Source organism: Xiphophorus maculatus, chromosome 19 (assembly GCF_002775205.1).
Source record: "Xiphophorus maculatus strain JP 163 A chromosome 19, X_maculatus-5.0-male, whole genome shotgun sequence".
NCBI classification, from domain to species: domain Eukaryota; kingdom Metazoa; phylum Chordata; class Actinopteri; order Cyprinodontiformes; family Poeciliidae; genus Xiphophorus; species Xiphophorus maculatus.
This window is the reverse complement of record NC_036461.1, coordinates 9889298-9915810: the sequence shown is the minus strand read 5'-3', so window position 1 is coordinate 9915810 and position 26513 is coordinate 9889298. Positions and strand designations below refer to the sequence as shown.

Sequence of the window (26513 nt, the reverse complement as noted above, 5' to 3'; positions counted from 1 at the left end):
ACAAGGAATTATTCACTGTTCATCAGGTTTAACAATGGATAACCAAGCACACCCACACATTGCTTTGGAGGCAGTTGTCATGACAACAGGAGAAGACAAACTTGGACTAAAGAATACAGACAAATATTTTGCCTTTTTTGCACACTTTAACCACCTAATGTTTTTCGTCATTCATTCTGATTGAAAGTTTTTGTTTTAGCATTTAAAAAGCTCACATGTGATGTTTCTGAGCAGATGTTATGAATAGCTGTTAATCTACAGTATTTAGCCTACAGCGTTAAGTTTAGACTTTACATAAAAACCTGATCACATATCAACATGAAAATGTATTTCTTACAACAAATGCATTTTTAGTTCATTTTTTAAAAATGAAGCACCAGAACTGTAAAGTAAACTGTAATTGAATAAGTTCCATATATAACTCATGCAGAAATTATTCTCATATTTTTTATAGAACTACCTGGCTAGAAATTTCTACAACTTGCGCTTCTTGGCACTTTTTGTTGCCTTTGCAATCAACTTCATACTTCTCTTCTACAAGGTACATTTGTTTTTAAACCATTCTGATATTACGATTGAGGATTTGACCTTGTTTGCTTTTTTTACATGTTAATAAAATTGTCTTTTAGGTGACTGGTGATTACTCCGAAGATGAAGATCCCTGGAACCGGAGAGGCAGAGTAGGAGAGGAGGAGGATGAAGGAGCACTCGAGTACTTTGTCCTGCAGGAAAGCACTGGTTACATGGCACCAACACTTTGTTGTCTGGCAATATTACATACCATCATATCTTTCCTGTGTGTGGTGGGATACTACTATTTGAAGGTATATTGACAAAAAATGTCATTATGTAAGCTGTCCATTGCAAAACTATTCATTTCCTTGAACTTTAGCACTATCTGCACACAATTACATGATGGTTATATGTGTATGTGTATATACAAAGATCAATTTTAACTTATTTAAGATTGTAAATATCACCATATTTATTTTTATATATTTTCCTACATTGTTTGCCCTGTTTTGGAGCTGGCTTTAATCTCATTGTACATATGTACAGTGACAAACAATAAATTATGTTCTTTTCTATTTGTCAGATTACAATATCACATTTGTAATCTGGTATTTAATGTGTTAGATCAACACAAAATAGTACATAATTGTAAAGGCTCATAAATGGCACCATGAAGTAGCACCATAAACCTTATCACTCACAAGTAGGAAAATTTCCTGAGGGAGTCTTCCCAAGGGATCAATAAAGTACAAGTCTAAGTCTAAACATTCTGTATCATGGCAGTAGCTTTATTAGATAGGTAGATTTTTTTTCTTGAGTGGGAACCATCTTGAAAACCTCATAAAATAGCTTTTCTCTGCCTCGATTAAATGAAGCTGCAAAAAAAACACTCATGAATCTTATTGCTATTCAAATTTAATCTTAGAATTTTTATTCTATTTTTGAAAGACTTATCATTTTGATTTTTACTTTTTGAACATGAAAATCAAGTTAGTATTTATAATCTCTTTTTCTCTGAAAATCATGGGATGTTAGTGTTTAAAAGAGTGTTTTTCTTTACACAAGGTGCCTCTGGTTGTGTTTAAACGAGAAAAGGAAATAGCTAGGAAGCTGGAGTTTGCAGGCCTCTATATTACCGAGCAGCCGTCTGATGACGACATTAAAGGACAGTGGGACAGACTGGTCATCAATACCCCGTGAGTCAATCACATCACTGGTATTTCTCTCTGAGCTGTAACAATGGTTTAATTTTTATGTGTGCTTTTGTGGCTTTTATCAGCTCCTTTCCCAACAACTACTGGGATAAATTTGTCAAACGTAAAGTAAGTTGTTCAAATATTTGTTTTCTTGGTTAAATCTGTAATCCACACAAGCTTTAATGTAAAACCTCCCTGCTAGTCTTCTCACTTGTTTGTTTATTTTTGTGACTGCTGTTTGCAGGTGATAAAAAAGTATGGAGACCTGTACGGAGCAGAGAGGATAGCAGAGCTGCTGGGGTTGGACAAGAGTGCTCTGGATTTCAACCCCACAGAGGAAACGGTTGCCAAGGAGGCATCACTAGTGTCATGGTGTGAGATTGGAGCAATAAATAGCTACTAGACTGGAGCTGCATGTGAAAAAAATGGAGGGCAAACAGAAAATATGAATGATTAATATCAGCTTCTTTCCTTTTCCAGGCTGAGCTCAATCGATACAAAATACCACGTCTGGAAATTGGGAGTGGTGTTTACGGACAATGTAAGTTGACATGAAATGTGACAATCATATTTTGGGATTTTCCGTTTTGTGTCACTCAGTTATTGATTCTGATCATTTTGTGTCTGCAATAGTCATTCCTGTATCTAGTTTGGTACACAACCATGTCCATTCTGGGGCACTACAACAACTTTTTCTTCGCTGCCCATCTGCTGGACATCGCCATGGGTTTCAAGACCCTCCGCACAATCCTGTCCTCTGTCACTCATAATGGCAAACAGGTAAGAAGGAGGCAAGTCTTCTTCTAGACAACAGGGGTCAGTGCTGAGTTAAGGATGGAGGGTAAGGTCTGTGTGAGGCTCATAATAGTTTTAGCCTACAAGCTACAATCAGCAAAAGAAGATCAGTCTTTAATTGTTGCTTTGTAAGTCAAGAGAAGTGCTGAAAAGATCCTATTTTTTGAAGATTAGAATTTTTAATTGAAGTATTTTAAACAACAAAACAACTTTAACTATATCACTGCAATTACATATACAGTTAAAACTGAGTGCACTAGTTAAACTAATTTTAATAATTGACAAATATAACTTGAGTAAATACAAAAGGCAATTTTCAAATTATGACTTTTTTATGACTTATGACGTTTGGGAGAAGCTACCCAAACCACCCTAGCCTTTTGTGGAAAAATTAATTGCCATCCTTGTTAAATCATAAATTAATTGCATTTTGGAGCATTTTTTGGTTCAACTAAAACCAGGCTTGAATACTGCCTGACCTGTATGTGCAGGTTTTTATTTTTTTATATTTTTTTTTGAAAAACAACTTATAGGTTATGCAGGGTAATATGCAGTAAGGCTGATAAAGAATTAAGCTAAAATGACTTTAGCTTTCTCATTGAATTTTTCTTGCAATCTGGACCCCAACTATAAAATAACCAGAGGCATAAATCAAACTTTAATTTCATCATAGTCTCAGAGGTGAGAGAAAATCTAAAATGTTTGAGACCTTTAGGAATTACTGACACTTTCAAAGTTATTGGCCCGTGGGTAGATCCATCAACCATGTTTATAGTCCAAGCTTAATTTTTTGCAGCTTGCTTTATTTTATCTTTCAATCTGACAAGCAGATTAGTGTTTGGGCCAAGTCTGGACAGAGCTTTATGTTAGATGTAAAATTAAATGTTTTAATTAGATTTATTACTAGCAAATAAATGTTGCAGCTCTTTTGATCTCACCTGCTCCTCTCTATCAAGATCCCGCGGTTCTCCTTGTTAAAGAGAACAAATGGTGATTGTCAAACCTGCCTCTGCTGTGCTGATTATGTGTCAACCAAAACATGTAATAACAGTACAGTGGCAGATGGTAATGACTGTTCCTCATTTTCCTATGCAGCTTGTGTTGACAGTCGGCTTGCTGGCAGTCGTGGTCTATCTCTACACTGTGGTGGCCTTTAACTTCTTCAGGAAGTTCTACAACAAAAGTGCAGATGACGATGAGCCAGACATGAAGTGTGATGACATGATGACGGTGAACAGAAGATGCCATTTAATTGTTTTTTCTCCAACTTAACTTGCGTCTCATTCTCACACTTAAAACAATTCTCCATTTTTGTCTTTGTAGTGCTACTTGTTCCACATGTACGTTGGGGTGAGAGCAGGAGGCGGCATTGGGGACGAAATCGAGGACCCGGCGGGCGACCCATATGAACTCTACCGCATCCTTTTTGACATTACTTTCTTCTTCTTTGTCATTGTTATCCTGCTGGCTATCATTCAAGGTAGGTTTGTCAAGTGTACACACAGTCTTTACTAAAAATATTTTTAGGAAAGGATAAAACGATCTGTTTCATATGGCTCAAAGATGCTGTCAGATATTTTTTATTACATACTCCTCACTTGCCATTCAACTCTTTTAGATTTTGTCATATTATAGCCGCAAACTTGATTGCTATTTTTGGGGGCGGAAAGGTTTCTGTGATAAAAGAAAAACAAGGTGGCACAAAACAAAAGTGGTACCTGTCAAAACTGTCCATACATGTAGAAATGAATTGAGAGCTTGATAAAGTAATTAATGTGCTAAATATTTAATGAAAAAAAAAAACACTTTCTAAACTTATTTGACAGTTTAGAACTTTCTCATAATAGACACATAAACTAATATGTGTCACTGTCATATAAACTAATATGTTTATAATTTTTAAAAGTTTTAATTTAGTATATCGCTAATATGTAATTTAAGTTTTATTTCAAATCTTATATTTTTATTAGTTTCCTTATATTTTTTTCATATTGTGTATTTATTTAGTTATTACTTACTGTTACTTTTTTTTTTTAGCATGTATTGATTTATTTTGTCTTGTAATATTTCTTCTATTTTTTCCCCCTGCTGTTTTTATTCTTTGTCTGCTTTTGTTTTGTTTTGTTTTTTTTTAAGATTTTTTTAACATTTTCTTTATGTTCTCTTTTGCTTTTCCTTCTGACTCTAAGAATTTAAATTGGAAAAGGGGTAAGATGAGGAGAGGGGGAGTCTGATAGCTTTCCCCCTATTGGTCAAAGTCAAGATCCAAGCTCCTCCTCTGTTAAGATCATTAGTTTTTACCAAATTGAATAAACGTTTTTTAATGGCCCAGTCAAAGTCCAGACCTAAAGACTTGTAATTTGCTGTCAGATTGCTCCATACAATCTGACCGAGCTTGTGATTTTCTCTAAAAAGAATAAGGAAAGATGATTTGTAAAGCTGATAGAAACACAAAGCAAAAGGAGATTTTACAGTATTGACTCAGGTAGTGTGAATACAGTTGCAGTCTACCTCATAAACCCCCCAAAAAGAGTGACTTTTGCAGCTGCAACATGAAAGAAGGAAAAATAGTTCAAAATTACATTTGCAAGACACTGTTTGTCTTTAGGATGATGCTTATTTGTGCCCATAACATCTGTTTGTGGATGTAGGTTTGATTATTGACGCCTTTGGAGAACTAAGAGATCAGCAGGAACAAGTAAAAGAAGACATGGAGGTAAGAAAATTTTTACATAATTTAATGGGGATTTTGACTCAATTTCAGGATTATTTTTGTCAATAGTGTATGTTTTGTGTCTGTCAATACATACATTTAATTATTACATACATGATGGGGTAATCTCAGACAAAATATATAACGGAGGCAACATAAAATTGCGTGCTTTTTTCACACTACATACAACTTAGCATGCCTTCATCAGAGTAATTTTCTCAGCCTTTTGTATTCACATAAAACATGAATCAGGTGCTGACACGTGTGATGTTACAATCTTAGATGAACTCAAAACTACAGGAGACATGAAATCAACCTGGGGGAGAGTGCCTTATATCACACTTACCAAACACAACAAATTAAAGTGAAGCAAAGTAGAATAAATCCTATAAACATATTTTTATCTTCTGCCATCAGACCAAATGTTTCATTTGCGGCATTGGTAATGACTACTTTGACACAACACCTCATGGCTTCGAGACTCACACCCTGCAAGAGCACAATTTGGCCAACTACCTGTAAGTACAAACCTGCTATGTATTAATATTAGTATTAGTGTAATTAATATTTCCATTTTCCCCATTATGTGTTTCTTTTGATCTGTAACTACTTGACTGATAGATTTAGCACATTTAGTACTTGGGCCAAATGATCCAGATCACTCGATCCAGGAGATGTCCCTCCCCCCGTGTGCTTCCTCTGAACTCCCTGCTTGGCCATTGCTTCTGCATAACACCACTAACAAAAAGTCCCAGTCCATTTGCTCTCACAGTCAGCTAGCCGGTGGATCCGAGACGACCTCATTATCTCGCTTCATTACTATTTAATGCTATGAACTTTATTGGAAAATAGGTTTGCAATAGTGCACTCTCATGCAGTATTCATTATGAACCGGCGTGCTGTGACGCCCACAGAGATCTGGTGGCTCGTTGCCATTTACACCTGATTTTGGAAGCAGCAGGTGATTCGGGGATGGAGGCAGGGTTTTGTTGCTTTGTTTAGACTCTCGCCTCAGACATTGATTGTCCAAAAATAATGTGGCATCATATAACAAATTTGAATCTGCACATCTCATTTTCTCTCTCTCTTGTCTGTGTGCAGGTCTGTAGAATGTTACGAACTAAGAGTGATGTTTTTGTTTTTTAAGGTTTTTCCTGATGTACCTCATCAATAAGGATGAAACAGAGCACACTGGCCAGGTAGAGTATCTTCTCTATGCACAAAGCCTTTCCCTAAGAAATTTTTAAAGGGACAGTCGAACTGCAAACATAGAAGTTATAAAGCTTCTTTGAATAAAAAATTTCTTATCAACTACCAAGTTAATGTGAAGACAAAGATCATCAATAAGAAAGATTCAACCAACCACAATGTACAATTACTATAAATTCATGATCTGCCCACATTGGGCAGATCATGAATTTTTAAGAGCTTATATTCACAATCTCTGTATTTTTGATTTTGATTTAGAAAAAGAACAAAAAAAACCTCAATAATAGTAGTCTGAATCTCGTATATCCATTGTCTCTCGTTCTTATCTCTTAATCCTGTGTTTTGAATTGGTGAGGTGTCTCTTTGTAGTAACAGCTCTTACTAGCAATAAATCTTATATAATTGAAAAACATATTTATTTTTGATGCCACAGTTGTAAGGAAAATGCATATGTGGGTTACGCTGCATAACTGAATTTGCTAAATCATTCATTTAGCAAATAGGGGCCTAAGTAACTACAAGGAAAATTGTACAAAACCTCAACAGCCTGGCTCCTCATGCCGGTGACAGTAGTAACACACAGCTGTGGGTTGGCATCCCGTCCCTCAACTAGCAATAGATTTCTCTTTGTATTGAGATTACCAATGATTACAAACTTTGTTTTACCAGTTTTAACAGCTTCACTGGTTATCAAGGTCACTGTCAGACACAGAACTTTGTTGTCTAAACCACAAATACATTTTCCATACAAATATGGCACTAATGAAATTTACTGCCATAAGGAATTGTCACAACAATGATTAAATAGAACAAATACCAAGGAACAAAGTACATATTTCCTATCCCTATTCATAACATGTCACCTTCTTAAATGACTGCCAAAGGGATTACATACTATAATGATAGTAATTCTATCACTATAAGATCCTTCAGTCATCTGTCTGATCTTGTTTGGTTATAAAAATGTAAAACCAGTTGTCAGCTACTTTGGTTTGAGGTGCACCAAACTAGTTTATTAGTTAAATGAAAACTATCCAAACACATTAAAAGTGCTGCAAATATGAAGAGAGCAATTTCTATTGGTTAAGAAAATGATCCTGAATCACACAGAATTGCTACCTCTGATGTGTAGAAATGTTGTGTGAGGATTTCAAGTTCCTTAATTTAAGTTGGCTTTTTTAATATCATAAGACTGTCTCTGCTTGGTGCCCAGGAGTCCTATGTGTGGAAGATGTATCAGGAGCGCTGCTGGGATTTCTTCCCAGCTGGAGATTGCTTCCGGAAGCAGTACGAAGACCAGCTGGGATAGAGAAGATGCATTTTCCTCTCCTCCATTCAGACAGATACAACACACACACACACATGCCGTCAACCCAGCATTTCTTTAGAAATGTTTGGCAAGAAACTTAAAGAAATGTTTTTATTAAAAACAAGAGATGAGTGGAGGTCATGTTGATCGCCACTGTTGATACAGAAAAAAAAGGACCTCTGACTTACTCAGACTTATTTGATCTGTTTTAGATTCGGGACTTGTTATTGACGTGTGTTGCCTTTTCAACAACATAACCCCAAGTTATTGCACAATTTTTTTTATATTTATTTATTTATAGTGTTTTGGAAAAATAGTGGGTGTGTGGGGTTATCAGACAATGTTTCAGTCAATATTATGCACAATGTATGAATGTCGAACTTGAGACTTAATGCCAAAAGAAAAGCAGAGAAGTGTAGAAGATATACTTAGTGGGCAAAAATGTGACTACAGAAAAGTTTTATTCAGATGTTGTAACATTGCATATTAAAGTGACGTTTCTAGAGAGAAGTGGCAAAAGGTAAAATAAATGCCTAAAATTTTTTATGAAGTGCCTTACAGTACTGTATCTACATTACAATGAAGCTATGCAAAATGTTTGGGTTTTTTTCCGTATTGTATGTAATACAATAGTCTTACTGGAGCGATAATCTGTTAATTGACCAGATACAGTACGTAGTTTGTGGTTAAACGTGGAAGAAAAAAACGTTGGTATTTCCTATTTTGTTGCTGAATGCAGCATAACTTCAAATGTTCGAGATACAGTGTAAAAACAGCAAATGGAATAAACCGATCATCCCTCAACGTCAACAAAAAAAAAAAAAAAATAGAACTGCTATTGTATGGCGATTTGTATGTAATAGCTTTGCTGATCTGTGCATTTCTTTTGATGGAAAAGAAATAAATTGTTGAAGAACTAATAATGTTTGTACGTCTTTCCGGTTGTGGAACTGCTTTTCAAATACGAAGCTGCAAGATATGCCAAGGCATAAAAGCAAACACAAAAGCAGGATGTGATGTCTGTCCATTCTGCTGGATATAATTTTTGTTTCTTCTTAGCAATATAACTACATTAAGTTAGTTGAAAATAGATTGATGCTCATAAATAAATCAGTCCACAGCTTTTTAAAATCACTGATGGATGTTTACTTCCTTTGCTCGAGATATTACACTAAAGGAAGTATGAGAACATCGCTTGTATATACCTCAGGATTTAGAGTGAATGTAACATCAACAGAATACCAAAGACATTTGTTGAAAAAATAAGTAATTAAAATCAAATTTATTATCAATTCACCCATAGATACCCAACAAAGACTCACTAATTCAAATCTATAAACTACCTATTAAAGACGAATTATAAACCACCAAAAAAATACTGAAAAGCCCAATAGTTAATCGATGAAGATCTAAAACTGATTCCCATGTTGTCTTTAATGCTGCCATTGTGCAAAAGGTTGTATGTATGTATATGTATATGTAACAAAAATACATTTTGGGGTAAATATTATAGGAAAAATTATCATTGTTTACAAATGATGTTAAAGAGAGCAAAATTATTGTCTACCTAAAAGTTACCCTAATCCGAATTTTGCTGCTGGAGGCAGAGCATTACCGTGTTGTTCACTTTTACATGTAGATAGGTCAGAAACGTCTTCAAAAGGTCTGCTTTGCATAATGATAAAGTCCATAATACAGCTAGATCCAGTGCTTGTTGCTCTTTATTTGAAATCTCTTGATCTGAATTGGTGTCAAATGTTTTGTTTGGTGGACAAAAGAAACATATATTTTTATTGTATGTAAAATGTGTGTTCGCATATGGATTTAATTGCAATTTAATTCAAAAACTAATTCTAAAGAAGTAAAAATAAAGAAATTGAATTATTTATTTATTTTTATTTTTTGCAGTGCAATCAATCTAATTTTATTTTTACTATACTGTTCACTTATGAACTTGAAAGCAGCATCATAGAAAAACAAAATTAAATTAAATTTGTTTTCATTAGCTTATAGCAGAAAATTATAATTAACAGAAATACAGGGTTGAAAACAGTCTGTGAACCCTGTGAACTAAGTTCCTGAATGAACTACTTGTTTGATCACATATGGATTAATTGCAATTTAATTCAAAAACAAATTCTAACCATTGGAAACGCGATCATGGAAATCATTATGAAATGTTAAATATTCAATCGCATGCGAGGAATTTATGGGGATGTTATAAAACATGATGTGATGTGACAGAACTTTTACATCATTCTGTTAAGATGGCAGATAATAGCAACAAATAACAACAGCCTAGCAAGGTTGTTTAAGATAATTTGCTTAAGCAAATTCTTAAATTTGCTTAAGCAAATTAAACAAATTTAAGTTTGTTTAAATGCACTATTTTACCATGAGTGCATTTAAATGGTGACTGACCTGCTGAAAGACAGTTACTGTATGCAGCACAGTTTGTTGCTATAATCTGCCAACTGTGCGCACACAGCTTTAAGCTTTACTTCTCAGTTAATTTCAGTCACCCCACACCTCAAAGCTACATCCCAGTTGTGACTTTGCTGCAGCTTTTAATCACAATGCAGTAATGAGCGTGAAGCGACTGAGTAGGTGAGCACATCTGGTCAGCCAGAGTGATAGGAATGGGTCTCAGCAGGCTGCATGATGGGAGTTTTAGCCCTATTACCCACAGTGCCACCTGTCAGCCCACATCATGTCACCACACCTCAGACACACACAGTGCTGCAGCCTGCTGCTGAGATCCCCTCTGGAAGTAGCAGCTTTGCCAAGATTCGGACAGTCCCGTGGAATATTTTACACTACTTTGAAATCCGAACAGGACCCGTTACCGTTATTCTCCAATGAAATGATTTCAAACCCTGGCACTTAAAAAGTCACATTCATTAATAAGAATATTAAAAATGTGTTTGTCAATGACAAATTTATTTTAAATATGGAGTGTAGCATGTTAAGCAAAGATGCTGTCAGGAAAGCATCTATAAGCAAAGATAATTGAGTATTTATTTCAGCTATTTCTTGTCTAAACAGGAAATAGCTGCAATTAAACTGAACCACAGGAATTATAATATGTGGTTGGATCAATTTTCAGTTTAGAACATTTTGCTGATTTGTGCCTTGCACAGGAAGGTGAAGTATGTTCTTGCTTTAACTTGCCATGTTTTATCAAGTTGAGTATCGTAGCAACATCATCTTATTAACAAAATAAACAGGCCTGGATCATGTTCATTCAATACACAGATGGCTGAATTATAATGAAGTTTTCAGGATGTGCAAATATTTATTGCGACTAATTAAGTTTTATTGTTAATTTAGGTCTCTTGTTGTTTATTTATAACAATTCTCCACATCCACATGCTGTTAATTTTTTCCTGCGTAGTTAGCTGAGGAAATTGTCAACACTTAGAGTTGTCTGTTAAATATCAACATGAAAGAGTTTATCATATGTAAATTCTTGCATTACATACATAATTGACTTAGATGCAGCATGTTCTGTTAAACACATTTACAATCTCACTAAGCATCCACTATGTAGTTTTAAGCTAGCTTAAGTAGAAGTTGTTGGACATGCTATATAAGGGTCTTTTCTCAATTTCATGTCTGTTTTAAATCAAAAGTAAAGTATCATCAAGACCACTTTTCTAAAAATAAAAGAATAAAAGCTTAGTTTACAACACCTGTTGCTTGCAACAGCTTGGGATGTGATGGGTAGGGAAGCTGATTCAGGAGAGTATCTCTGACAGGTAATATAGTGTATCCTCTCGTGCAGACACCTTGATCCAGAGAAAAATGCAATCCAAGAAAAATCCAGAATGCGAGCAGAATGCTGAGGTTTAACCAAGAGAAATCTGAAGTTCAGCCACTGAAATGCTACGGGATTATAACTCCCTTACTGTGCTTCACAATTCAACATTGTTTTTAGTTTGAATATAAAATATCTTCAACATCAGCCACCGCAATGTTGAAAGAAATAGTCGTGGAACATCCTAGAAAGTGTATTATCTGCGTGCAGGGGTGTGTGTGTGTGTGTGTGCGTGTGTGTGTCAGTTTAATGATATAAAGCCTTCATGCCCTGCAGTGATGGCATCACCTTCCTAATGGCTGTGTTCCTCCCTGAGGCTCCTCACCGGAGCAGTGAGAGACACACAAGCCATCACGCACACAGAATTACAGTCCCTCTCCGTCTGACAGGTTTAGAAAGAGTCAGATAGAGACAAAAACCAAAGGTAAAAGGAGAGCTTAAACTGAATTTAAAGGTGCCGGGAGGTGTAAAAGGCTGTATAGTACAACATCTACCAATGAACACCTAATTGAACTGCTCTGTAGCCCAAAGGAACTTTTGATTAGAAGTAAATTGAATTGTTGTAAACAGATATCTATTAGAGTTGCTGACATTGCTGGAGGCTGGAGGTCAGACCTGATGGTTTACTGTCTGGATACTACAGTTTCGGTCATTGCTTGGGTTTCTTTGTTTCTGCAAAGTGCCATTGATGGATCTAGGTTATGTAAACAGACAAAAGTTCATGATCTGAACAAGTATTGCAGAGATTACTTTTATTGTTCCCTTATGCTGTGCACACTTCATGCCAGACAACACAATACTTTCACATCTATAGCACCTACTGCAGTACCACATTCAAACATTCCACATGCTTAGACTTCTGCTGAGAAACTGGTCTTTCCTTGTTCCATAATTCAGTCACTCAAGGTTAGTGAAAAGCACACGTGCCAGAGGCCGTAGAGAAACTAAATGCTGCAGGGCCAGCAGTGTGGACGGACACTGATGCAAGGTGAGTGGTGCTGAGTTAGGGGTTCAAGTGAGCTGAACAGGCTGCTTCCTACTCCATGGGTGTTCTATTGTGCTGACATAGCAGCGGACAATTCAAGTACAGATGCAGCTCTAATGCCTCGTACTAAACCTCTCTGCAGCGGATGAATGAGAGCTTAGAGGATTGTGCAAAAGTAGCTTTACAGGCTCATATATTTTAGGCTTATCAACCAGAAAATCTGTATTAGAGAAAAACATAATCCATGATTTTCTTTGTGAACTTTTTCAACAAGACGATGACCCTGCCTACTTTGTTTGAACTGTTTGCCCAAAAAATGTAAGACTGAAGCATTCAAACATCTTGTAGTATGTCTGTGTTCAAGTTGCTAGTTGCAAGAACATTAGGTAATTAAACCACAGCACACTGTAATAAGAAAAATACCATCCTTGTGTGAAAATACATATTTGCATAAAATAAAATAAGTAAATAAATAACTAGTGTTGCTTTATAAGAGATTTCAGGATACCAGGCCAATACTATCAGAGATGTGCTAATCATTTAGACACAGTTTGATTGTCCTTATTTTTAAAAGAATCTTTACAATCTTTAATTTTTCAAATTCTGAATAGTTGACGTATAAACACACAGGAGCAAATATTTGCCTTGATGTTTATGTGATACACTAACACAAAGTAATATATAATTGTAATATAGAAAGTAGAGCAAGACTGCTAAGCCCCATAACCTGCGGTTATCAAATGTTTCAATATATCCCCAATATTTATGTAGATTTTTTTTCTTTACTTTGTAGAACCTTCAAACTGCTGTAAATTTAAACCCATGATTTGATTTTCTACAAAGACAGATTTTACATGTCAGAACATTTTAGGATAGAAGACAAATAGAACTATAGAGATTAACTGGAACTGACATTTTACCTGTAGACATAAACATAAAACATGATCAGGTTAAAAATAATAATTTACAATTTAAATTCTGTTTTGTTTGCCAACATGCCTAATAGCTGTTTCCCTAGTTTACAGCCGGATCATACTTTATTATTCCAAAAGCTGAATTTGTGTGTTGCTGTACAAATAAAGGAATAATTGCGATTAGTCATCAACATTCATTGCAAAGAGCTGCTGCAGAGGAAACATTTCCTGGAGAGCTTGTTGCAGTGGAGAAAAAGTATTCAACTGATGACACTTATTTAATCACTATGCCATGTAACTTCTACAAGCTGATTTCTTTCCACAGCCATTCCATTTTAAATTTATTTTAAAATTTAATTTAACTCCCTGGAAGCACACCAAACCAAATATATGAGATTCAAACTGTGTGATTCTCCTTCAAGAACTGAGGGATAATATTCTAATCATGTGAACCTGATGTGATACGCCTGTGTCTGACTTTAGGTAAAGGTAAAAGTAATTTTATTTATTTAGCACATTTTCAGCAACAAGACAATACAAAGTGCTTTACAGGATTTAAAAGGAAATACAAACAAAATAACAAATCAAAAGAAAAAGCAAACAAAGAAAAGGCTAATAATGTTGATCCAAAGTACATAAACATTCAGGGTTGGTAGATAAGTATAAGTAAGTATCCTCTGGTCTAATTCCTTTTCTGGTTTGGAAGAATAGGAGTCTAAAAAGTAATTGCTAAGGTAGTTTTTCTGGTTCCAAGTTCTAATCCCTGTTCTGGGTTGCTAAATAAGTGTAAGTAACTAAGTATCCTCTGGACGTCTGGGATGCTAGATAAGTATAAGCATTCTCTGGACTTTCTAAGTGTGCTCTAAATTTGTAGAAGTAATGAGTACTCCACAGTTTCTAAGTAATAATAACAACTAAATGTTCATGTTCTGGAAGAATTTTGTCTGGATTCTAAGTTCGTTCTAATTCTTTTTCTGGGTTGCAATAAAGGAGTCTCTCTCCATCTAAATAGTGAGTACTCTACAGTTTCTAAAAAATAAGCTAAAGAGTGACTTTAGTTTAGACTAACAAACTAGTCTCTGGATTCCTAGTTTGTTCTAATTCCTTTTCTGGATTAAAAGTGAGTACTCCACTGTTTCTAACAAAATAAAATAAAAAAGAGGAAAGGACACATTAGGGCAAATGGCAACACTCTGACAAAACAAAGGGCAAAACGAAGACATGAATGAAGTCGGTGACATCACAGGGCCATGAAACCACGTTGCTCAGCCTCCCAGCAGAAGTCCGATAAGATGTTGTTATCCAGGAATGTCCTTGGGAGTGCTCAGCTCCACAGCTGCATGGATAACAGGAGGGGGTGAGGTGGGAAGAAGCCAATTCAAGTGGTAATAAATGTGCAAGCACCCAAATTTATTCATCTGAAATGTTATTCTTTAAACACCTTTTACAGAGAGATTAACAGTCAAAATAATATTCACTGGTGATCAATTTGGACAACAGTGAGATGCTATTACATGTACCCCACCCACACAGCATAGTTTGGTTGGTAAGTACTCCATCTGCTATGAATATGCTCTTTATATCGTCCTTCTTCTCCTTCAGAAAAACTGAAGTTTGCTAAAAATTTAATCCATTTCCTTTAATGTGTGACATATAAAAACATAGCTTTTTACTCTGCAATCTTAATCCCAATCTTGCTCTGTGGGCTACAAACCTGAAGGTGTGTTCAAAATAAAAGTAAGCTTACGCCCGTGGATGAAAAGAGGAAGATGAGAGGATTATACAGTGAATCAGACTGAAAAAGAACAAGTGTGTGAGGCATGGACAGTGATAGAGAAAATGTCAAAGATAACACCATCTTGCTTTAATCTTTTCTCATTCCAGCTCCTATAAAAAAAATAAAAGCTCATAGGAATTAGAGCACAAAGCTAAAAGAAACGTGTAAAGGCATCATCTGCCTGCTAGAACACCAAATGGATGCTTGTAATCAAGGTAATTGTCCTGTGATTGTTGATGTGTAGTAATGATCCATTTAAATCTAATCACTAGGTTGTCATTCAAAGTGCTGCAGACGTTGTGAATGATTCTTTTTAAAGAAAGATGCAACAAGCCACTCCACAGAGACAAAAATTATTACAGCTTACTCTCATTATGTGATCCACAGCTGATGAGTCACAAAAAAAAAACACTTAAGCAAAACCAGGTAATTGAAGATGTTCATGAAATCAGTGATTACACAGTTACATCTGAAAAGTTCTCCTTCAGAGTTGCACAGTGACAGGACTGCTGCCCTGCAGCAACAATGGTCCAGGGTCTGGACTGCATGCATGAGTGCTCTCCATTTACTCCTGCATCCTTCCTCAGACCACAAACGTGCAAGGTTAAAATATCTGCTCCAAACAGTGATGTGATGTGAAAGTGTGCATTTGTGGTTGTTTGTCCTGTGTGTTCCCTTCCTGTCACCCACTGGTGGCTGGAGATAGGCACCAATTTTTGCAGTCTGCAAAAAAAAGTGGAGATGGAAAATGACTGGACAGAAAATATGCCCTACTTCTAAACATTGCATATCAATGCAACCACATGAAGCATAAAAAGATGAGAATTATTTTTATAATATTGTTGTAGACTGTTTTAAATCTCCATGTTATTTCCCGTTTGCTCTTTCCTAGAGGATTAATAGAAATGATCGTGTTTTTATTAGGGTCAGAGTATTATGAATAAATGAAAGGAAAAGTTGATTGCACTTTATGTTGGAAAATGCAAGACCTATGCAATTACACTGATTGTTAAAAATTTTATACAGAATGTTGTAAAGGTAGAACAAATTTAAGAAGAAACAAAAAATAGGAATTGTTCAGAAAACTATTTTATTGTGACAGCAGCTGTCATTAGTTTCTAATATTATTAAAATTGAAACTGCAGCGTTTGGAGTGGAAATAAGAAAATAGCTTATTTCAGCATGTCCATCAAGTTCTTTCCTGGCTGTTTATATGGAAATAACTACCTGTTGAGATCTGATGAAAAAAAAAAAACTGACAATACATGAACACCAAATGATAGCTACAAGCAAATTGAGGGTTGCTGATTGTAACAGCCTGCGTCACTGGCCAGAAGACAACCGGAAACAAGAATAACATTCAAATAAATACATGAATCATACTCTAGTGACTCTAGTTTAAAATAAGCCTAAGAAATAAAGAGGAGCTGTGAGCAGGTGCCTGGGTCACAGAAACAGATCACCAACTGTGTACCCTGTATTTTTAAAGAGCACCAAATGTATTTTGAAGCACAATTTTCTGAAATGTAGTTGAAAGTATTATCATTGAGGTCACTACAGCATCCATCCATCCATTTTCTAACATCCTTGTCCCTAGTGAGGTCTGGAGGGGTGCTGGTGCCTATCTCCAGCTAACGTTCCGGGCGAGAGGCAGGGTAAACCCTGGACAGGTTTCTAGTCTGTCGGAGGGCAACACAGAGACAGACAGGACAAACAACCATGCACACACACCTAAGGATAATTTAGAGAGAGGAGGGAGGAAGCTGGAGAACCCGAAGGGAACCCACGCATGCACAGGGAGAACATGCAAACTCTGTGCAGAAAGTCCCCGGGCCGGGATTTAACCCAGGAACTTCTTGCTGCAAGGCAACAGTGCTACCAACTGTGTCACTGTGCAGCCCGTCACTAATCTATTGATATATGTATCTACAATTTTGTGTGAAGTATTTTCATAAATAATTGCTAAATAAACTATCTTGACTTACATAAATATGGTTTCTTGTTGAAGAATAGCATCCTGACTATATTTTTCCATAATCAAGCTCAATATGATTTTGTCTGAAGACATTGGCTGAAGAAACAAAATACGACGCTTAACCAGAACATCTATAATAACTTCCTAAAAATTAGTGGTAAAGAGGGAATTTATTCAGTAAGATCTGTGAATTTACTCTTATAGATGATCAGTACCTAGAGTTTTGATGGCGTCAAGTTAAATTTCTACTAGTACAATTAAATTAGATACCAAGAAACTAAATTTGAATAAAACTGTGCTCACTTTTTGGAGGGCAATAGAGGACTTTAATTATCAGTAGGTTTACAGGAAGAAGAGCAGGACATGCAGTAAATGGCCCAGGAATGGGAACCGAACCTGGTACAACTGCTTCAATGACTGCAGGCTCTGTGTATGGTGCTCTACCATTGAGCCATTTGGTGTTCCTTGTGCTCAACTTTTTATTACAGTCCCACAAGGCAGAAAGGTTGGTTTCTAAACAACTTTACTGCGAATGCAGATGTAATCCAAATTTACGTGAAAAGCTGTTTTTCATAAAACAGAATCCATCATTGCAACATGGTTTCACGTCTAACATTTCAGCTTTCATCTTAACAGTTTAATGTAATTTATGCATGTTTCGTTTTCTTTATATTAGTCTTGCATCTGTTTGGCCATCTGGGGCATGCCAGTGTGTGATGTTTCACTAGAGTCACACAAAGCTGAGGAAGCTCCCGCATCTGATACTGACAGCTCTCTGTAACTCCAAAGCCCCAAGGTAAAAAAAGATGCACAAATTATGTAATTCTGTTCTAGACTGCACAGTGGCTCTAAAAGAGGAAACACCAATTCAATCTGCTGTGGAAGCCTTAAGTGCTCTCCACAGGTAATTTTGCTCTGGCACTAGCTTATACAAGTAATTTCAGGTGGTTTTTCTACACAGTCTTTATGACTTTTTCATCCCCAGGACTTGGCTCAGACAGCTTTATGCTGTACTTTTCATAAAGCAACTTAGGTAGTTTTCCCCAAAGTGTCCCAAACAAGTATTAAAGTTGCCACCTAAAATTGTCTTTCTGATTATTCTTCCAGAGAAAGAACAACAATAGCTTAAATACTTACTAAGCGGGAGTCCACCTTATCACATTTTCATTTTTGCTTTGTCTGTCAGGTTTGACAAGATTATATTGCTCCAGTAAAAATGTAGCTGTAAAGACCATTAAAGACTTATGTTCATTAGAAGCCAGATCTGAAATGATGACTGCAGCACTGTGATGCTTCTTTGACTAAAACTTCAAGTGCAGTGTGAGGGGACAAGGGTTGGTAAAAAACATTCCCTGGCTTAGGTTTTAATATCGAAACTTGGACAAGCAGTGAGTGAATCAAATAAAACTGGAAGTGAAAAGAAGGACAAGGCAAAGCTGCACCAAAAGGATACCAAACAGAAGTAGATGTCAGGACCAAGCTGTCAGAATTTCTAATAATTTATTCTGTTTAAGCTATTATTTCCAGCATATATTATTTATTGTTTAGTTCTTGCCATTTCAATTTATTCCTTTTGGTTAGCTCTGTTATTTATCTGTCTTGTCTTTTTGTGTTTTGGATTACGGTCTCTGTAGTGTTAAGGCCAAGACACACCGTTTGCGTCTGACTTTTCAAATGTTAATTTTTCCTGACGTGCAGGCTTCCATTTAATGGCTCCTCTGCAGACCACCGGGCACACGAGATCACCCCTTCACACGAGAGTATATACAGTTTTACTGGAAATTCCATCAGCATAAACACATATGAAGAAAACATTATATATATATATATATATATATATATATATATATATACTGTATATTGCCATTGCAAAAACATATACATACACAATAAATGTGAATATTATTGAAAAGTTCATTTATCACTAAGTAAAACACAATATATAGATTAATTATACAAAAATGAATGCTTGAAAGTAATTATTATGATTTTCCACATAGAGTTAATGAAAACAAATTTAAAATCAGAATATTACATCAGATCAATAAAAAAAACTTTTTTAAAAACAAAAATGTGGGCTTAATTAAAAGTATGTTTAGTACCTGCTTAAATGTTGTTGTTTTCAAAAGGTACTTCTAACTAATGTATTGGATAGATCTCATGCATATCCCATTTGAGTTATCCAAATTAGCTACCTTGTCTTAAGTCCCTTACCAGACAGCTGCCGTTTCACTGCAACTTAAACCAATTAACACAGTGCATTGCAGGAAAAGAATTCCCATTAATAAACCATGGCACACTATTTAGGATGGACCTGAAAGATCCATGTTTTATTCTACATAAAAATAAAACAAGCATGGCACTTTGAGCCTGTAAGGTGTGCTCCGTCTGCCTTGATTCATCCCCAAACTTTTAAAGAAATATCACTTCTGATATTTACTCAGTGGCCCCATGATGTGAGGCCATACCTCTGACAGCCGATGCATCAGGAGTTCTCAGCAGTCAGGAAGGCCATCTGTGTTTATTTTCCATTAAGAGCAGCTCTCCCATCTCTGCCCTGTTCTCATCTTTCTTCATCAAGGATACACTTTACATTAAATATATCAATTATTCATGTGGGTAAACTGAAACATGCTGATCTCACTAATGAGCAGCAAATAACCATGTGTAGTAAATATGAGTTTGCATTGTCCATACACATGTTCACAAAGCCTCATTGAGGAGTGCTCATTCATACATGGAGTAATTGCATGCAGAAATATATTTGAAGAAAAAAAAAACTTTGTTGGAGCTAACCGCATGGTGTTCCTTTGTACTAGGAATTCAGTTGAACTTTAATGCCAAGTTTATACATTAGGCAGTTTCTCTGATGGTTAACGATTGGCTGGTTTACGATTGGTTGCTAAATTGTCTGTCCGGAGGATGCAGGACCACATGAAGGGCCCTGGCTGGACGCCGAGAATAAACACTCTGGCAAAAAGTCGGGGTGATGCTGGGTAAACGGCCTGCAGGTTTCAGCCCAGCAAGGACTCCTGACAGACATCTCACCCAATTAGCGTTCTGCACCTTGTGTACAGCTTTGGGCAACAAACACTATTTATTCATCAAATAAAGGCAGGGTGGCTACTGCCAGCTCTAAGTATAGAAAAAACACCTAGCAAGGGCAGAAAGAAACTCTACAAACTCTGCAATATGAGATGCTTTAGAAGAGCCTTTAATTTTTAGTTGGTGGCTGGAACAAAGAAAATGTATGTTTTTAATTCGTGGGAAATAATTTTACATTCACAGTACACTTTGGTGCTACAATGGTTGGACGCTGGCACCTTTGCTTTTAGAACTACTTTAATTATTTGTGTCAGAAATTATGGAAAACAATAAAGATTTTGGTTCATACTAAAATGTTAGCATCACATTTTTTCTGCAGCTTTCTCAGCCGCACAGATATGATTGTGGAGTCCAGTAAAGCCATTGTCAATCCGTGCATCATTTGTTCTTTCCATTATCAATTGAGGACCAAAAACAAAATCTTTCTTTTAGTTACTCACAAAGAAACAAAATAATTCAACCTCTAGAAATGGTTTCAGCTTCTGTAAAGTGCAAAATTTATGAATTAGATCTTTCACTGTCTTGATATTTGATTAATTAGAACCCACAAATAAATGTGTAGTTCTTTGGACTGATACAGTTAAAGTGACTGTTTACATACCTGTTAGAAATGTTCCTTGTAGCATAGTGATATAGTACAAACACTGTATAAATATAAAATGGAAAAACACTCTAGACATTCTTAATGGTGACGTTAAAAACAGCTCATAAAATTACTGGAACATCAAAAGAATTCAGTCTGGAAAGTATGTAATTTTAAACAGGAAAAGCTACAGGAACTCTGCAAAAAATGTAGCTAAATGCCAAATTTGAGCTCTGTCACATGTTTAATTTAGTCTTCAACTGTATTACTTTTTTTAAAAATCTAATCTCGTCCTCATTAATGTAGTCTTTTACTGTCATTCTCTGAAATGGTGTTGTGCGAATAACTCACAAAGGATGAGGAAATAGAAAAAAAACACAAGTCAGCCTGTCATTCTTTTATTGTAGCTTTTCTTTGAAATAGTACTTTAAATAAAAGCGAGGTTAATTAAAATGTCAGTATAAAAAGGTGAGAAATAATAATTGACTTTAAAGGACAAGCATATATTTACATAACAATGTCTGTCCAAATTTAAAAAGGTCAATTAAAGTGTCTTATGTAAAAGCTGCAGAATAGGTAAAGAAATAATGTCTATGTGAAGTTAACAGACTGTGAAGCATGTTAATTAGATTGTGCTGCTGATATTTCCACCCCTGCTGAGTTGGCTTTTTTTTTTTTTTTTGAGCAAACACCAGGTGAAATTGAAATTCGGATGACCACAATCTGGATAGGTCTGGAGAAATTTTCTCAAACTGCTGCCAAACAAAATGATACAAGAGTCACAACAAAGACTGCGCTGAGAGCAGAGGTTGCTGATGTTTGCGTTCCACTCGGTCGATGGTGACAGCATCACATCTCAAAGTTTCTGTGTAATGGGATCAACAAAGGAATTGCCCATTAAACTTTGACCAAACATATGTGTAGGTGCAGTTCTGTGGCCCCTGGGTGCCATTAGACAGGGTGACGAGGTTGGCCTCTGTTCCCAGTCAGGGGCTAAGCTTCTGTAATTTGCTGCTTCAGTACAGTCCGTGGAGGCAGTCCCACTATGTGGTTGTTCCATGGCTTTGCAGGGCCACAATAATGAGGGAGGGCGCCTCATTAAAAGCAATGAGGCTTGCACACAAAGGAACCTGACATCAAAAGCCTTCATGGTGCCTTTAGTATGTCTCTGCACACATGCTTTTGACCACTGAGCTAACAACACAACATTAAAGTAACACACCACACATCCCTGCCTCTGCACCTACTCTCTGATGCAGTATGTTCAGCTCATGGAGATAAAAACCCCCCCAAAACTCTTTCATGTGTTTAACTAAAAGTCTGTTGAAGAAGAAAAAATCTGATTGTGCCAGATTGTTTAAAAAAAAACGTAACTTCCTATATGAAAACAATTTTTGGTCTGCTTTTGAAAATGGAAAAGTCTAACAACCTGTTACTTTACTTCATTGTTTTTGTAACAGCGTTTCCTTTATTTCCCATATTATTACTTCTCCTATTATGTAATGTTTTAGGTAAAGATTTGGTTTTAGTTATCTTAAGTTACATTAATCGAGGTTTTAAAAAAAAAGCTATTTGTTAGTGGGTAGTATTGCTATTGTTTAGATATTTAATTAATTTCCTTTCACACCTACTATAGTCTCGGTCTCTGAATATCTTACTTTCTTAATGTCAAACAAATACCCTCTGGGTTCATCAAGTTTACCTCCAGCATTAAGCATATAGCTAAACTAAAAAGGCAAAATTAGTCAGATAAATCGAGATGAATCGATTATTGAAATAATCCTAGAGTACTTTAGTAATCGATTATTTATTAACTAAACTATACAGACTCAAGAATAAACCATTTGCTTAGAGAACATCAGTTATTAAGTCAAAACTGTACAATTCAGAAACACATTTTGCAATTATGAATAAAAAAATCTACTTTGTAAATCTGTTGAAACATTCAGAATATGTTTGAAGTTCTCACTTATGAAAATGAAGTCAACAAAATATAAAATAGATGCAAATAAAGGTATGTTAATGACAATGAAGAAGATACAAACATTTCTTATCTTCTTCTCTTTTTAGAATATTAATAACAGTACAGTAGAGCTGATATGGATTTTAGGCTTGATGCTTTGTAAATGCATCAGGACATGCTTCCTTCTTAAACGCAGTTATCTATGTTCCATTTTTCAAAGTTATTTGAAACTTGAAGCAAAAATTGTCAGTCTCATGGCATTAGCAGTCACTAAAGTACTCCTCTTCTTTTCTGTTCCCTCTTCTTTTCTGTGCAGGCTTTTTGCCTTTGAGCTGTTTGGACACATGGGGTTGGTTGATCTTGTATGAAGGTGTCAGGAAGCAGAAGTTATGTGTTGCAACAGCTAAGCTTCCTTCACTGCTCAATAGAAAATGTCACATATCAGACATTGTGTTAAGAAAAGAGTGTTTTTGTTGTGTTGATGAAACTGTCACTGTGGAAATAATCCTGCTCTGATACGCAGCGTGGATAAGCAAAAAAAAAAAACATTGAAAATGCTTAAACCATGGAATAGATCTGAAATACTTCTACTATTTGCATAACACTGTAGATATTTTATAACCGTAAATTCATTGCTTCAGAGACGGCTGAGATAAACCTCAATTTGGCTGTCACTGGACAAACATAAATCAAATCTCCTTTTGAATCCTTTGGACATGATGAGGGCAATGAGGTATGGATGAAGATAAGCAGATAGGTTGTGCTCAAGCATGAACTGCTTTCCAAGGAATCTGGATGGTGATATGGAATGAGAGGGAAAGGAAGATAAAGAATGAAAGTGACAGAAAGAGGAAGAGTAGACACAAAAAAAGGGAGTGCGTCACCATCCAGAGCACAAAAACATATTCATTTGTTCAGAAAGAGATGAGTCACAATGGATTAATGTAGAATGTTGTCTCTGACATTTTCCTTTCAGTCACAACATTGACTGAACGCTGATATATTTGTGCTAAAACTGGTCAACTGTTGTCCACCTTTGGACAGATCTAGACTCTGACCTTTCTTTCTGTTTTTTTTTTTTTTAAATGTCAGGGACCTGGAAGGAACAATGAAGCAGAGAGAGTTCCTGCTGAGCGCCCGGCGGGTATCACTATACAGAAAAGCATCCATATGGTTTGTGTTTTGGGTGTTCAAACTCTCGTGCATCAAGGTCTTGTGAATGTTGTTGTAAAGCACAGTTAACTGTCTTGTAGATGGCTTAAGTGTTGATGTTGATGTTGGTACCTGTTTCTTGGTGGTTTGTCATACATTTCTTTATTTTTAGTTTAATAGTTCAACTGATTTCCTAGAGAAAAACAAGATGACATTTTTCTGTTAAGTGCTGTTTAATTTTACAAAAAACCTGAGTACAACAAGAATGAGAAAGTGAGTTATACTAACTGTAGACGCAACAGTTAGTGTACTATGTGTAGTGTTTTCAGTTGTTTTTTTTATTATAGAAGAGCATCAAATTTGCCCCATTTTGGCTAAATTACTGCCCCCTAGTGCTGATTGGGGGAAGTGCTGAGCCCTACTTTTATTATTAACCCCTTAACTGTCACCCTGAAAGCGCTTACATGCTATCCAAAAGGTCCATGAGAACATCAGTGCTATCATCACAGTTAAGGGGTTGAATATGTTTTCTCTGTTAACTTCAAAGATGGCTGATAGCTGAAGACAAATTTAGTTTATATGTACGCATAGCCAGTTGGGCTATTTCCTGTTATCTATAGTTTTGTGAAATTCAAATCTAAACTACACTTGTAGTTTGGGAGTTTTCTTCTATATTTTCTGTCAACACCATCATGTGAGTTCAGTCAGCCCATGCCTTCAAGTTTGAAATTGTTCATATTGTTAAAGTTGAGTTTCAATTTTATGTGTGCAATTTTGAGTTGAAAACTTTCAGTGAAACATTTTTTGTTACCAGATTAGGCAACATGTGACATTGAGGCATGTAATAATATGTTAGTTGGTGCTGAATTTTAATTATTTTTGTGACAGTTCTGTTGAGCTGGCAGTAGGTGGAGGGTGGACTTAAACTAAATTTATAGTGTGAACAAGCTCACAGTGAGAAAAGCAAAGGCAGAAAAACACTGCAGGTGGGCAGTTCCACCTATCATTTAGCTATCTAATTATTGCTGATCAAGCCTTTTCTTAAAGTAAAGAGGAGAACGTACGATTTATCAACTATTAAAGACACTGTACTTCCACTAATTCAGACATCTTGCCAGACTTTATCTGACTCATCACGGCAAACTTAGCTGGTGCAGCAGTCTGTCAGGTCTTGTAAGAAAAGGACAGTTTTGTCCTTACATCATTCACATCACAAGCATCATAACAATAACCAAAGATTATTTAAGCAGTATCTGTATGTTTTCCTACGCCAAAAGCCATGTCCACTCCTCAGGTATTACAGGGTTACATAAACAGGATTTCTCTGATTCACAGTGTGGAAGCATAGAAGGGATTTTTAAGTTTCTTCGTGCAGAACTAGGCCTGCGGATCAGCAGCCGCTTCCGTTGCTGCAGGCTAAAGATTGTGTGTCAGTTGTTCAAACCCACATTTCAAACTGGGTCATGCTGTTTTTGGGAGCGGGATCTAATAGCGTCTTTTAGGCCACAAGTTTTATCTGTAAGGAAGCACAGGCTGTTGTCTTTGTTAAATTGAGACTTTGATTTAGCCAGAAGAAGCACAGGCAGAAGCACTTTCATGCAGTGTGTGTTTTCTCACTTAAGACGTAACATGTGTCCAACATTTGCAACATTTGATTTATTTTGGATCCAAAACAGAAGTAAACATTTTTTGCCCATTTCTTGTATAAAGAGGTGTTAGTAAATAAAAGAGTAAAAGGAAAATCTAAAAAAAAAAAACTTATATACAATCCCAAATTTTTAACATAATTACCATTAAAAGCTACATTAAACAAAGTGATTCCATTCTGATCACACATCATCCTCCTCTTCCCACGTGTTTTGTCATTATTTATTTCTCTTGAGTTGATGAAGGCAGAAAAGCAACAGAATGAATGCTCTGTCTGGCGAGAATTTGGCTTGGAAATGACATTTAGTCACTATGTACAGTGGTTACATATCTACTGCTTCTTTAAAGCCAATGTCAATTAAAACATGGAGCTTGCAGGCATTACAAAATCCTTTAGACCAACTTAAACTTTTAAAAAGATTAAAACCAGTTAAACCAATTTTACAATTAAATATATTACTAATAAAATTTGTTTGCATTCACCTCCATATGTCCATACATTTTTGCCTATTCCTGTTGCACCAACACCTTTATATTGGATGGACAGCATACATGCACCATGACATTATTGCTAGGGTTGTTGTTCTACTTGAAGGAGAATCTCCATTCCATTCTCAGATTATTTGCAAATTGTTAAAGGTTTTCTAGACAAATTGTTTTCTGCTAAGGTCCAAACTCCTCCCATTAGCTTGCCCAGTGCATAATATTGCACTGGGCCCCTACCATGTTATACTGTGTGGAAAGTGTGTTTGAACTCCATGTGCAACTTTAGTTTACCACCACAAAATTATTCCCTTCATGCACCAACAAAAAGCTTTCGGCCATAAAACTCCACTTTAATCTCATCTGACAAGAGCATC

General features: G+C 36.0%; 1 protein-coding gene across 10 annotated transcripts in view; it reads left to right on the top strand.

Annotated features, from left to right (window-relative positions):
- Positions 1-8587, top strand: part of LOC102225501 (ryanodine receptor 3-like) — a 115204-nt gene extending 106617 nt beyond the window's left edge. For 9 of the 10 annotated variants that reach the window (XM_023352505.1, XM_023352504.1, XM_023352507.1 and 6 more), the window contains 13 exons: positions 455-541; positions 630-824; positions 1579-1709; positions 1793-1835; positions 1954-2081; positions 2190-2250; positions 2343-2489; positions 3600-3734; positions 3828-3984; positions 5156-5220; positions 5635-5735; positions 6365-6416; positions 7640-8587. In XM_023352505.1, coding sequence (XP_023208273.1) covers positions 455-541; positions 630-824; positions 1579-1709; positions 1793-1835; positions 1954-2081; positions 2190-2250; positions 2343-2489; positions 3600-3734; positions 3828-3984; positions 5156-5220; positions 5635-5735; positions 6365-6416; positions 7640-7735 — 1398 coding nt within the window. In that variant the 3' untranslated portion in view covers positions 7736-8587. The remainder of the gene's footprint in view (positions 1-454; positions 542-629; positions 825-1578; positions 1710-1792; positions 1836-1953; positions 2082-2189; positions 2251-2342; positions 2490-3599; positions 3735-3827; positions 3985-5155; positions 5221-5634; positions 5736-6364; positions 6417-7639) is intronic. The other variant, XM_023352506.1, reaches the window with a different exon arrangement.
- Positions 8588-26513: the final 17926 nt, after the last annotated feature.